This window comes from Rhinopithecus bieti, unplaced genomic scaffold (genome assembly GCF_001698545.2).
Source record: "Rhinopithecus bieti isolate Rb0 unplaced genomic scaffold, ASM169854v2 scaffold_1853, whole genome shotgun sequence".
Taxonomy (NCBI): Eukaryota; Metazoa; Chordata; class Mammalia; order Primates; family Cercopithecidae; genus Rhinopithecus; species Rhinopithecus bieti.
The window spans coordinates 761,960-776,796 of record NW_016804151.1 but is presented as its reverse complement, the minus strand read 5'-3'; the positions used below and the strand labels follow the sequence as shown (position 1 = coordinate 776,796).

The 14,837-nt window shown below is 35.6% G+C and overlaps 1 protein-coding gene across 5 annotated transcripts in view; it reads left to right on the top strand.

The window, feature by feature from the left end:
• Positions 1-14,837, top strand: part of VAMP4 (vesicle associated membrane protein 4) — a 42,547-nt gene that overhangs the window by 15,839 nt on the left and 11,871 nt on the right. For all 5 annotated transcript variants that reach the window (XR_001884473.1, XM_017866898.1, XM_017866896.1 and 2 more), the window contains 2 exons: positions 5,616-5,666; positions 14,059-14,159. Coding sequence is in view for 4 of the 5 variants with exons in the window: in XM_017866898.1 (XP_017722387.1) it covers positions 5,616-5,666; positions 14,059-14,159 (152 nt within the window). In the remaining variant the exon portion in view is untranslated. The remainder of the gene's footprint in view (positions 1-5,615; positions 5,667-14,058; positions 14,160-14,837) is intronic.

Here is a 14,837-nt window from a genome sequence, read left to right as displayed (position 1 = left end):
TAGGTTCTGGATATTAGCCCTTTGTCAGATGAGTAGATTGCAAAAATTTTCTCCCATTCTGTAGGTTGCCTGTTCACTCTGATGGTACTTTCTTTTGCTGTGCAGAAGCTCTTTAGTTTAATTAGATCCCATTTGTCTATTTTGGCTTTTGTTGCCGTTGCTTTTGGTATTTTAGACATAAAGTCCTTGCCCATGCCTATGTCCTGAATGGTATTACCTAGGTTTTCTTCTAGGGTTTTTATGGTATTAGGTCTAACATTTAAGTCTCTAATCCATCTTGAATTAATTTTCATATAAGGAGTAAGGAAAGGATCCAGTTTCAGCTTTCTACTTACGGCTAGCCAATTTTCCCAGCACCATTTATTAAATAGGGAATCCTTTCCCCATTTCTTTGTTTTGTTGGGTTTGTCAAAGATCAGATGGCTGTTGATGTGTGGCATTATGGGTGACAAGATTTCTATAGAGTCATGCGAATTTCCTACAATGCTACTTGTGGTGCAAAGCCTTAGATTAGAGCAATAGCTACCTCTCAAAAGGGAACTCAGTTTTTTTAATTTTTTAAATTGTTTGCTGATTGATTGACTGACTGAGACAGGGTCTCATTATGTTGGCCAGGATGGTCTTGAACTCCTGACTTCAAGTGATTCTCCTGCCTCAATTCCCCTACCAGAGTAGCTAGAATTAATAGCACAAGCCTCTACACCCAGGAACTCAATATTGAATACATACATGGAATTTATTCAGCCTTAAAAAGTTTGGAAGGAAATTCTGACATATGCTAAAACATGGATGAACCTTGAAGACTGTATGCTAAGTAAAAGGAACCAGTCATAAAAGGAAAAATATTGCATGATTCCACTTATATGAGGTACCTAGAGTAATCAAATTCATAGAAACACAAAATAGAATGGTGTTTGCCAGGGCCTTTGAGGAGAAGGGAATGGCGAGTTAGGGGACAGAGTTTCAGTTTTGCAAGATGAAAAAGTTCTAGAGATGAATGGTGATGATAGTTCATTAAGTGAATTACTTAATGCCACAGAACTGTATGCTTAAAAATAGTTTAAATAGTAAATATATGTTATATATATTTACCACAATAAAAATTTATTGACCATATATGTGTGGCTCTATTTCTGGACTCTATGTCTTTCTTACATCAATACCATAGTAATCACTATCTTGAGTACTGTGACTTTATAATAAGTTGTGAGGTAGTATAGTTTATATCCTTCAACTTTGCATTGCCTTTTCAAAGTTCTTTTGGCTATTGGAGGCTCTAAGCATTTTCATATAAATTTTAGAATCATCTTGTCAGTTTCCAGCAAGCCTGCTGGAATTTTGGTTGAGATTGTATTGAACCTGTAGATCAGTTTGGGGATAATTCACATTTTAATATTTGGTTTTCAGACCCATGAAAATGGTATATCTTTTTATTTATTTGGGTAATTTCTTCCAGCAGTGTTTTGTGATTTTCAGTGTCCAGATGTTGTGTTTTTTTTCTTTGTCAAATTGATCCTTAAGTATTTTCTTTTTTTTATTATTTTTTATTATTATACTTTAAGTTCTAGGGTACATGTGCACAATGTGCAGGTTTGTTACGTATGTATAGATGTGCCGTGTTGGTGTGCTGCACCCGTTAACTCGTCATTTATATTAGGTATATCTCCTAATGCCATCCCTCCCCCCTCTCCCCACCTCAAGACAGGCCCCGGTACATGATGTTCCCCACTGTCGTGTCCAAGTGTTCTTATTATTCAGTTCCCACCTATGAGTGAGAACATACGGTGTTTGGTTTTCTGTCCTTGCGATAGTTTGCTGAGAATGATGGTTTCCAGTTTCATCCATGTGCTTACGAAGGACATGAACTCATCCTTTATAATGGCTGCATAGTATTCCATGGTGTATATGTGCCACATTTTCTTAATGCAATCTATCATTGATGGACATTTGGGTTGGTTCCAAGTCTTTGCTATTGTGAATAGTGCCGCAATAAACATACATGTACATGTGTCTTTGTAGCAGCATGATTTATAATCTTTTGGTATATGCTCAGTAAGGGGATGGCTGGGTCAAATGGTATTTCTAGTACTAGATCCTTGAGGAATTACCACACTGTCTTCCACAATGGTTGAACTAGTTTACTGTCCCACCAGCAGTGTAAAAGTGTTCCTATTTCTCCATATCCTCTCCAGCACCTGTTGTTTCCTGACTTTTTAATGATTGCCATTCTAACTGGTGTGAGATGGTATCTCATTGTGGTTTTGATTTGCATTTTTCTGATGGCGAGTGATGATGAGCATTTTCTGATGTGTCTGTTGGCTGCATAAATGTCTTCTTTTGAGAAGTGTCTGTTCATATCCTTTGCTCACTTTTTGATGGGGTTGTTTGATTTTTCCTTGTAAATTTGTTTGAGTTCTTTGTAGGTTCTGGATATTAGCCCTTTGTCAGATAGGTAGATTGTAAAATTTTCTCCCATTCTGTAGGTTGCCTGTTCACTCTGATGGTACTTTCTTTTGCTGTGCAGAAGCTCTTTAGTTTAATNGATGGGGATGGCATTGAATCTATAAATTACCTTGGGCAGTATGGCCATTTTCACAATATTGATTCTTCCTGTCCATGACTATGGTATGTTCTTCCATTTGTTTATGTCCTCTTTTATTTCTTTGAGTGGTGGTTTGTAGTTCTCCTTGAAGAGTTCCTTCACATCCCTTGTAAGTTGGATTCCTAGGTATTTTATTCTCTTTGAAGCAATTGTCAATGAGAGTTCACTCATGATTTGGCTCTCTGTTTGTTATTGGTGTATAGGAATGCTTATGATTTTTGCACATTGATTTTCATAATTTCTGATGCTACTAAAAATGACATTTCAGATGGTGTTTCAAAATTTTAGAATGTTGTACTCATTGCTAGTATAAATGTTATTGTTGTAAATTAACCTTGTATTCTACAATCTTGCCAAACCCCGTTAGTAGTTTTAGTATTGTTTTTATAGATCCTACTGGATTTTCTACATAGAACAATTATACTTTCTGCAAATAAAGACAGTTTTATTTCCTCCTTGTCTATGTTTGCCTTTTATTTTTTATTACCTTATTGCTCTGACTAGAACATTCAGTACAATATTGGGTATAGATGGTGAGAGTGAATGTCCTTGCTTTGTTCCTGATCTCCTTTAGGGGAAGCATTCATCTTTCATATTATGTTTCATTTTCATTGTATGTTGTTATTGTTGTTTGTAGATGTATCAGGTTGAGGATGTTTCCTTCTATTCCTAGTTTGTGAAGAGTTTTTATCATTAGCTGATCTCATGAGAATAAGATATAAACTACAAAACTCAAAAGAAACTAGGTTCTTAAATTTCTAGGCATGGCAATTTCTAAAGGAGGTGAAAAAATACAGCAATTGATAAAAAAAATTTTGAAAACAAAATAAAACTGTTTACTGAAACTTATTTAACATAATGTATAAGTGTGAATATATCATCTTGCCTTAGTTCCTCTGAGCTTTTTCCTTGAAGTCTTTTAAGCTCCAGCGAAGCCTCAGAATACTGGAACAGTATTCCATTCCAAAATGATGTTAAACATTGAATTTCATAGAGAAAACTAATATTCTGAACCAGAGGCCATTCCTAAAAACTAGGCAAGAACGTACAAGAGCTGGTCAACCGAAAAACAAAGAAAAGCAGTTATTAAACGAGGAAACTATATATAAAGTGAAATAGAATCTGAAAATTATTGAATTAAAATTATCCTACTACAGGTTAAAAAAAAAAGCAGCAGCTATGTCTGTTTCATCTATCAAGTCTGTGAATGTGGTGAATTATGCTGATTTTGAAATTTTAAACAATTGTTGCATTTCTGATGTAAACCCTACTTGGTCATCATGTATTATTCTTTTAAAACATTGTTGGAATCAATTTGTTAAGAGTTTAAGAATTTTTGCTTCTGTGTTCATTAGGAGATATTGGTTGGTTAATAGTTACATCTTTTTCTTGTTGTGTCTTTATCTGGTTTTCTTGGTAGATTCATACTGGCCCCGGGATAATGAGTTGGGAAGGTTCTGTCTTTTTTAGTTTTCCAGAAGAGTTTGCATAGAATTCGTACTTTTTCTTCATTAAATGTTTGGTAGAATTCATGACTGAACAAATCTAGTCCTGGAATTTTCTTTGGGGGATTTTTTTAAAGTAATTTTAGATCCATAGAAGAGTTGCACAGATAGTATAGAGAGTTCCTATCTACCCTTCACTTAGCTTCTGTTAATAAATCTTATATAACCATGGTACATTTGTCTGTAGTGATGTTCCCTCTTCCATTCCTATTACTAATTTATGCCTTCTCTCTTTTTTTCCTAATCAGTCTGGCTAGAAGTTTATCAAGTTTTAATTTTCAAAGAACCAGCTTTTGATTTTGTGTTTTTCTATAAGTATTTTCAAGTCTCATGTTACTTGATAGATGAAACAGATATAGCTGCTGCTTTTTTTTTTAACCTGTAGTGGGATAATTTTAATTCAATAATTTTCAGATTCTATTTCACTTTATATATAGTTTCCTCGTTTAATAACTGCTTTTCTTTGTTTTTCGGTTGACCAGCTCTTGTAAGTTCTTGCCTAGTTTTTAGGAATGGCCTCTGGTTCAGAATATTAGTTTTCTCTATGAAATTCAATGTTTAACATCATTTTGGAATGGAATACTGTCCCAGTATTCTGAGGCTTCGCTGGAGCTTAAAAGACTTTAAGGAAAAAGCTCAGAGGAACTAAGGCAAGATGATATATTCACACTTATACATTATGTTAAATAAGTTTCAGTAAACAGTTTTATTTTGTTTTCAAACTTTTTTTATCAATTGCTGTATTTTTTCACCTCCTTTAGAAATTGCCGTGTCTAGAAATTTAAGAACCTAGTTTCTTTTGAGTTTTGTAGTTTATATCTTATTCTCTATCTCCAGAAGAATCATAATTACTTTAACCAAATGTTATTTCAAGAATATTAAAATGGATTGATTAGGGTGTGATATACATTCAACTACAATAAGGAGATAATAATCTGAGGAATGTTAGTATTTTCTTAATATCTTGCATTTCCCTTTTGCTATGTTGATAAGTTTAAGATGAGTAATTAAAAACATACTTAAAAGTGTTAGTGTTCTGAATGAGTTTTTCTCTATATCCATCTTTGTCAATCAGCATTTCACTTCGTAGTTTCCTCATTTCATTATAGTCTAAATTCAAGGTGAATTGTGCTGTTAGTTCTACAGTTGACCATAAAGATATTAATATTCACTAGCAGTTAAGTAGTTAGGATATTAGAGTTTAATGATCAGAACAAACTCTGTGTAACTTGTTATATAAGATAATATAAACCCTAATTTCTCTGAAAGTTTTAACATTCAGAAGAATTAGCTTAATTGTGGCTAGTAATAAGTACCAATGAAGTAAAGACATGATTACCTATTATTCAGTTTCACCAGTATCAGTAAAATGTGGTCCCTTATGATAAATAACTGATCCATGTTTAGAGTTCAGCTTGATTGTTTGCATTTGTGTATACTTTCTCTTTTTTTTGTTTTGTTTTAATCCTATCACTACTAATATGTACTTGGTATGCACTTGTTTTCAGAAGGGGACCATCCGGACCAAGATTTGGACCTAGAAATGATAAAATTAAGCAGTAAGTTTTGTTCATTTGTTTAAATGATAATCATATTTCTGTGTAGACTAGAGATTGGCAAACTGCAGCCTGTGAGCCAAATTTGGCTGCAGCCTGTTTTTGTAAATAAAGTTTTATTGGAACATAGTTATGCCCATTTGTTTTCATATTATCAATAGGTACTGTCAAGCTACAATGGCAAAGTTGAGTAGTTGTGACAAATCTGTGGCAGATTTTATAGCCCACAAAATCCAAAATATCTGCTGAGTGTCTGGTCCTTTACAGAAAAAGTTGTTGACCCCTGATAAGACTAAATACAACTGCTAGGTTATAAAAACCTAATTCATTTTATTTTATAGACTAAATATAACTGCTGGGTTATAAAATCCAAATTCTTTTTATTTTCTCAGAATTATAGCTAAAGAAATTCAGGATTGTTGGTTTTTTTAATGACATGATTACCTTATGTCAAATCCCATTTATTTAGCATAGTCTGAAGGTCTATTTTGTTTTTAAATCCATAGCTTGATTCCTATTTTCAGAATGATAATAAAGGTAATATAATAGATTTAATTTGTTGATCTACTGCATGTTTTATCTACTTCCAGAATTTTTTCATACCTCTTATTTATTGTAACCTATATATTGAACTAAGTTTTATGGCTAATTAATTTGCAGTTTGAAACCTTTGAGGTATATATTATTTGGTGATAGATGGAGATAATATGCTGTAATCAGTGTATCTCATGTTGGAAAGATATGAGTCCTGACAGGATGGGAGAAGGAATGGAAAGAGCAGTGAGTCACTTGAGGGAAGGCTCTGGAAACTGACCAAGCTATAAAGACTAACTGTGGAAGGTGAACTGCATGGCCCAGGTTCAAGACCTAAGGAGGCATAATAGTCACTACCCTAAGTCTGGGTATAGATGGCACATTGTGGGAAGGGTTCTGTAATGGTGTATCTAGTTATTGGTGAAATACTTCAGCTTTACTCAGGTAGCTGTTGGCGTGAAGAAATATTTCCATACTTAGCCTAATTCTAACTAATGGATTTTGAGATATGGAACCAAAGAACCAACAGATGATTACAAGTACTAGACTGGATGTATTAGTTTTCTATTGCCAGGTAACAAATTGCCATAAATTTAGCAGCTTAAAACAACACACATTTATCACCTCACAGTTTCCTTGGGTCAGGAATTCAGGCACTTCTTAGGTGAGCCTTTTGCTCAGATTTAACTAGATGGCAATCAGGGTATCACCAGGTATGACCAACTCAGGTAGTTGTGAGAATTTATTTTCTGCAGCTATAGATTTCATGATGCTTCTTCAAGGCCAGTAGAAGAGAGAATCTGTACTGTTTCAAGTCTCTGATTTGACTAAAGAAGTAACAAGCCACTTTTAGATGCAATTTATTACTTATATAGTAAAAGGAAGAGTAGCCAAAGTTAGTAGCTCTCAAGGTCATTGTCCCGCGCACCAAAAATAATGATACAGCTGGGTGCAGTGTTTCACGCCTGTAATCACAGCACTTTGGAATTCTCCTTCAAAGGAGGATTGCTGGAAGCCAAAAGTTTTGAGACCAGCCTGAGCAACAAAGTGAGACCCCCTTCTCTTAAAAAAAGAGGGGGGGTGGTCAATGGCTGCAGTACAAATTGTGGGATACTCTATTGCAAAGGAGCTATTTATAAATTGTGGTTTTTATAGTCTGCACGTAGAGCCTGCAGAAAGTTTATACCTCATCAGAACCTGGGAGGTGATGAGAAACTGCCTTATGATAGTCTCATAAGGGAAACAGGGAGGTGGATGGAAGAAGACCTCATGAGCCTCTCATTCTCTCATGTTCCAGGGAGATCACAAGCATTTTACCAAGACTCAAATTAGCTGTAGTTCAAGCCTGTATGGCATATGTGGATGCCAGTGTGTAATGACTGAGCCATTCTTCCCCACTGAACCAGAGTGACTTCTGTATCAACTCACATGTTACCTTTTACCTAAGCTGCCACTGGAGAAGAGGGCTCCACTGATGACATACCTATTTTTTGTTCTGCCAGTATGCTCTGTTTCCTGTCTGATATCCTTCTGAAGAGTGAACCTAGTAAAGAGTGTTGCCAATTGGGGTCTTTTGAGTATGATTTTCCAGCTGAATCCCCAAACCACAACCAGTTGTACAGAGTAGGCATTAAAGAATATATGTCTATGTTAGTAAATGCCAAACATACACACATGAATTTGTATATGTATATTTATGTATTACACTATTAATATCACAATAACTTTGGTGATCACAGAATTTTAGACTAGTAAGGGATTGTTAAGTATATTTGTGTTTTTACTCTAGAGCTGAAAGCTTGCTGGATTTAATTAGAATAAGGTCATTCATCAAGCATGCATTAAACCTTGATCAATGCTTATCTAAGCAGGACATGACTCACCAGTGTGCCCAAGATGGAGGAGCACAACTTGCCACACAATTTACCCAAGGACAAAGCCCTGGCATTATTTTAGTACACAAAATTGCTAGCACTGGTCAGTTTCTTTAGTTAAGCTGTTATCACCACTTAATTTATAACATTTCAATACAGAATGTTTTCTACTGTATAGATTAGCAACATCGTTGCTTTCTTTGAACTTGGTTGGCCACATTTATTAGTGTTGTTAACAGATTAATCCTACAAAAAATACTTGACATCACTTCTTAGGAAAGACTCTTTTGAGGAAAATTTTAAATATTCACATGTCTACATAAAATTTATGCTTCTCTTTGAAATGTTTCGTTTGCTTTTAAATTTTGTTTTGTTTTAAAGAGAGTTTGTTCAAGCATAAAGTAGGGAGATGGACCACCTGGAAATACCAGCTCCAAAGAAATGGAGTCAGCATTCCAGAGTAGGGACGTTAAGATTTCATTTATATAAGCAGGCAGGAACTTTTAGCAGGATTACATTTCCTTTGCCTTTAAATTAAACAGTAGCATTATAAATGCCACTCTAGTGAACGGTAGACATTCTGTGTTAGGGGTAGGGAATCTCCTAATTATAGCCTTGGTCAGACCAGCTTAACTTTTATGAGATTCCCTCCCCCACATCCCAGGGAATGTTCCATGGTGTAACAGCCATATGTAGTTGCAAAAAATATAGCTTAACTTTAAAATTTCTTTTGTCAGCAGTACCTTAAAAGACCAGAAGATGGGGATATTAACTATGAAAATGAACATTTTATTTCCGGGGTTTTTCACGGGTTTTTTGAAACAGGGTTTTGCTCTGTCACCCAGGCTGGAATGCAGTGGCACAATCACAGCTCACTGCAGCCTTGAAACCCTGGGCTCAATTGATCGTTCCACCTCAACTCCTGAGTAACTGGAAACTTCAGGCACATGCCACCATGCTTGGCTAATTTTTTATAGAGACGGGGTTTCCCTACGTTGCCCAGACTGGTCTCGAGCTCCTGGGCTCAAGTGATCCTCCCAGTTCAGTCTCCCAAAATGCTGGATTGCAGGCATGAGCCAAAAACACCTGACCAGTGTTTTCTTTATAAAATAAGGGGTGCGTATTGCAGAGCGTAAATTTGTTTCTTAACCGAAGAGCACTGATATTTATCAAGTATGTGCTATGTGTTAGGCACTATGCTAAGTGTTTGAAAAACACTATCTCATTTAATTCTCACAAATAAAGTAGAGCTTATCAGCTTCATTTTAAAGGTGAGAAAACATGAGACTAAAACAGACTTGCAAGGTGAATTCCAAAGTCACATACGTAGTAAGTGATAAAGTTGTACTGCAAACCCAGGTTTGTCTGAATACAGAACCCAGGGGTTCTACACTATACCATACAGCTTCTCTGTTGGTAATTAGAATAGAGCCATTTCAGAAACGCAGGTGCTCTCGGACTCTTAAAAGGATGGAAAACAGTATTGAAAATGTCTTTTCCTCATTATGTTCTCTCCCATGTCTTTTATTATCTCATATGAATCGCCTTTGACTGGCCATGATATAAAAATCTCCACCCTTCCTTCACAAACTACTTTTTCCTTTGCATTCTTAATTTTTTATTTTAGTTCATAGCCATCGTCTATTACCACTTAATTGCTCAAATTATAAATCTAGGAGTTATCTACTCTTCCCAATTCCTTCACTCACATCAAGTTAATCTCCTAGTTCTTAAAATATTGCCTCCTCTTACATATATTTCCTTATCCTAGAACCTTCTCACCATCCACTGCCTCTTTTACTCTGCCTGATTAACTCTTGACTCCTCAAAACTCAGCACAGGGGTCTTGATGTCATCTCTGGTCCAGGCTGAATTCATCTAGGCTACATGTCAGATACTATGGTCTTCCTTCTGTTATATCCCTTAACACATGGTAGTATAATCATGGATATCACTTTTCCTGACTGGAGTATAATCTTTCTAAATACCAGGCTCATAACCTTCATGATGGTAACCTTGATGAATAGCATAATAATAACTTTTTTTTATTCTTAGACACAGGTTCTCAGTCTTGTCACCCAGGCTGGAGTGCAATAGTACAATCTTGGCTCACTGCAACCTCCGCCTCCCGGAGGAGGATCCTCCCACCTCAGCTTCCTGAGTAGCTGAGACTACAGGCACATACCACCATGCTCAGCTAATTTTGTATTTTTTGTAGAGACAGGGTTTTGACATGTTGGCGAGGCTGGTCTCAAACTCCTGGGCTCAAGCGATCCTCCCGCCTCAGCCTCCTGAAGTGCTGGGATTATAGCCCTGAGCCACCACACCTAGCCATAACTTTTTAATAAATGTTTTTTAAATAAATGTTTGTTAAATGCTTACCTTATACCAGCCACATTTCACATGACCTGGGAAATAAAAGGATAAGTGGGTCAGTCTCTGTTTTTAAGGCATTTATAGTATAACAATGGGGACAAAACCAATGTGAAATACAAATAGAAATCAAAGGACTGTAACTATTGTGAAAATGTAAAAGATCATGGGGAAGTATGTTATCACTTGCTTTGTAAACCAGACTATCTCCATATTAAAGTAAATAAGTAGATCATTTTCTTTATTCTACAAAAATTGTGTTCTGGGTGGGGAAACATCCTGACACACAGAAAACAGTTGTAAGATTTTTCATCATTGAGTGAAAGTTACACAGTAGCTGGATTCAGAGTGTTACACCAGCAGATAGTAATGTGTGAAGGACAAAGTAGCAATAACTCACTAATCATGTAGCAGAAAAATTAAAATATTCGGGGTTTCCATTATCAATAGTGATTTATTACATGTGTGCCATGTTGTTGAGGGAATACGTGTAGGTTTATGATACTCTAGTAAGAATCTGGAATTTTATGGATTCTGTCCCAATTAATCTGCCTCTATCCATGGAATGTTATCCTTAAAGGGTTCTTTTGGGGTTTTTTTTGTTTTTGTTTTTTTGTTTTTTTTCCTTTGAGACAGGTCTCACTCTGTTGCTCAAGCTGAAGTGCAGTGGTGCAGTCACAGTTCACTGCACCTCAACCTCCTGGACTCAAGGAAATCTCCCACCCCAGCCTCCCAAGTGGCTGGGACCACAGGCACATGCCACCATAAGCAGCTTATTTTTAAATTTTTTTGTAAAGACGGGGGCTCACTGTGTTGCCTAGTCTGGTCTCAAACTCCCAGGCTCAGGGGATCCTTCCGCCTTGCGGAAGTGTTGAGATTACAGGCGTGAATCACAAGGCCTGGCCTTTAAAGAGATTCTGGGACCATAACTATTTTATTAGCTTTTTGTTTTCATTTTAAAAGTATATATAATGTCTATGGCCATACCACCCTGAACGCACCCAATCTCGTCTAAAAGTATATATAGTATATGTATATTAATATCCATAATAGCTATAATCTGATCATGTGCAGGAGCCTTAGTACATTTTGTCCATTCCTGTCCTGCCATAGCACCCTACTTTAAGCCATTAATTATCATCATTTGCATATGACAAAAAAACTAGCTGGGAATTTCAAAATTGATCCTTGATAAACAGTAGCTTTACTTTTGTTTATAGTTAAATGGAGGTCTCTACACTCACTGCTTTATATCTCCTCCTCAAGTAGCCGGATATGCTTTATAGGATTTATACTCAAATTGTTCATTTATTCAGCAAATATTTATTGAATGGCCACTGTGCCCCATGCACCACTATAGGTACTGGACTTACAAAAGTGAACAAAATAGGCAAGGTCACTGCATTCATTGAGCTTACCTTCTGGTGGGGAGAGGCAGAAAATAAGCATGTAAATAAGTAAATAGGTACAATTACTATCACTTTATATTTGCTTACATGCTATAAATAAGATAGAGTAATGGGGTAGAGCACGCTGTTTCACAGCTATAAGGTTAATACAGTGCATTCAACATACATTCGAACATATGTTCCATAAGAGCTGGGATTATTTGTCTGTTTTGTTCAATGTTATTTCCTCAGTACCTAAAACAGTACATAGTAGGTTCTCATTATTTGTTGAATAAATTAATTAGTTGTGTATTTGTGCCATTGTTCTTAAATAGGATTAACACCTTTAACTGTCAACTTAGAGGATTGGGAGTTACAACAAGATGTCTTAGAGATTTAGGGGTTCTTTCAGATCTGTTTGGACAGAAGAGAACTCTGCATGCCCAACTTGGTTGAGCTTCAGTCTTATATCCTCCAGTGGAATAATGTGTGGGAAGCACAGAACTCTGGGATGCTGTGAAAAATCTTGAAGTTTATGTGTGGGTAATCAGTGGGTGTACATAATGCTTTTAACCTGGGATGGAGGTTACTGTCATCAAGCTTAGTAATTGCTACTTGAATCTGAGAGTACTTCTGAATCCACCTATATCTAAATGGGCCTCCATTTTGTTTTTATAGCAAATTTTTTAAAGAACTAGCTCTTTCAAAATTAAACATGACCATGCCTCACTCCTCACTTACTACATTAGTTTGGGGACTTGTGTGGGGTAGAGGGCGGAGACCATATCTGTGTATTGTAAAAAATTGTTAAAGCCCCCTATGCACTTCTTCCTTTTCCAACTAGAAACACAATTGCATATCTTCATTTATTTAAATATTTATACATTTAATGTTTACAACCATCATGGACCCTTAATGACAGGCTACGTTTGGAGACATGCATCATTAGGCAGTTCATTGTGTTAACATCATAGAGTACTTAACACAAACCTACAGGGTGTAGTCTACTACACACCTAGGTTATATGGTATAGCCTGTAGCTCCTAGGCTACAAACCCATACAGCGTGTGACTGCACTCAATACTGTAGGTAATTATAACACAATGGTAAGTATCTGTGTGTCTAAACTTATCTAAATGTAGAAAACATGCAGTAAAAATATGGTATTATAACTTACGGGACCACTGTTGTAAATGTGCTTTATCATTGACCAAAATGTTATGCAGCACATGTCTGCAGTAAGTAATCCAATGCACTTTAAACAGTGTTTAGTTGTGAGGACCATAGATTTGCTTTATTTCTCCTTTTAAATATTTCATTGTTGTGACTTATTTCATAAACTAATTTAAGATAACTTTTTGTCTTGTGGTTAGAGCCACAGAGGAGAATAAGACACTTAAAATAATTAAACATGTCCATGTTTGTGTACTCTGGAGTTAACTCCTGAATGAGAGTGGATAGCTGAGGACAGTTATTACAATTTGAAGTTTAGGTTAAGTCTTTACTGAACAGCCTGAAATTTGGTTAAAACAGACCCCCATCATCTAATATAAAGGATGAACAAACAATCGAAAACAGAAAACAATTTTTTCCTTTTGCTTCCTGGTGGGTTCTTCAAAATATTCCCAGGTGTCCCCAGTTATCTTATACCCTGTTTAAGAAAAATCTGATGAGCAGTGAAGAATTCTACCCATTGAGCATCAGTATCTCTTAGAATATGCCCTACATTTCCATTCTGGAAACTAGGTATGTTTCATAAGCCTTTACCATACCTGAGCAAAAGGTATGTTAAAAAAGATGTTAACATACCTCCTTTGTTAGCCTTCATGTATGAAATGTATAGCAAAAGTAGGATGCAGCGGTGTCTGTGCTGCCTCAATAGCCTGTTGAAAAGAAAAACTGATTATTTTTAGTGAAGCTGTTTAAATTCTGCACTTAATGAGCATGCTGACAGTACATTTAACTTGCTTATGGGTTGTAAGTCAGAAGCAGGACTAAAAGTAAGCTATCTTTAAATATTACTTTAATTTATATCATATTGTCTTTCATTATCTGAGTACTGAAGCCCACAAATGGAAGAACATTGCTATAAAGTCCTAAATTTAAATTTAATAGTTGAATAATTCTCCGAGAATTTGCTATTCTTTATTATGTCTAATGAAAGTTTCAAAAATTGTAAGTATTCTCAAAAGAAGGATAAATAATTGTTTAACTTTTTTAAACTAGTGTTCAGAATCAAGTGGATGAAGTTATTGATGTCATGCAAGAAAATATTACAAAGGTAATTGAGAGAGGGGAGAGACTAGATGAACTACAGGACAAATCAGGTACAGATTTTCATGTATTTCTTGATATTACTAATCTGTTTGCTAGTTTTTTTCTTCTACTTATCTAGCCAGCATTTACAAGTCTTGGCTTAGGAAACTGGTATTTGGTTCTTAAGTGTATGATTTTAATGGTTTAATTTTAACTCCTTTACTTTGAGTCGTCTTATTGCTACATTATTTTTTAATTGTTCAGTGGAGAATGAAGAATTTAAAATTTCATTTTTGAAGAGTGAAGAGTAGAGCTGTTTTTTCCTTTGCACTTTGATGTTGATGAACTTTGTGTTTCTCACGATCTCAGGGCCGAAAGACCTACTCACTTTTCAACACTTGTTTCAAACTTATCTGCTATTTTTATTTTATGTTTCATTTGGTAACTTAGTCACCTTTCTTTACTTTCAGTCATTACACCTATAACCTATATACCTATACCTGGCATGTACTTAGCACTCAAATATTGTTTGAATGGTGAATGGCTGAATACCTGATTAATCTTTGACAGACTTAAAAAAAAGACAACCTCGCTTAGTCACTTTTAAAATGTATGTTTTCCTTTAAAAATCAGTCACTTTTGATATCTTCTAAAAGCTAACTTCTCTACATGTAATTTTTTTTCTAGAGGTGTGCCAAGTGTTTGAATTTTAAAGAGTATTTTCTTACTAGAATTCCTAAGCTTATTTA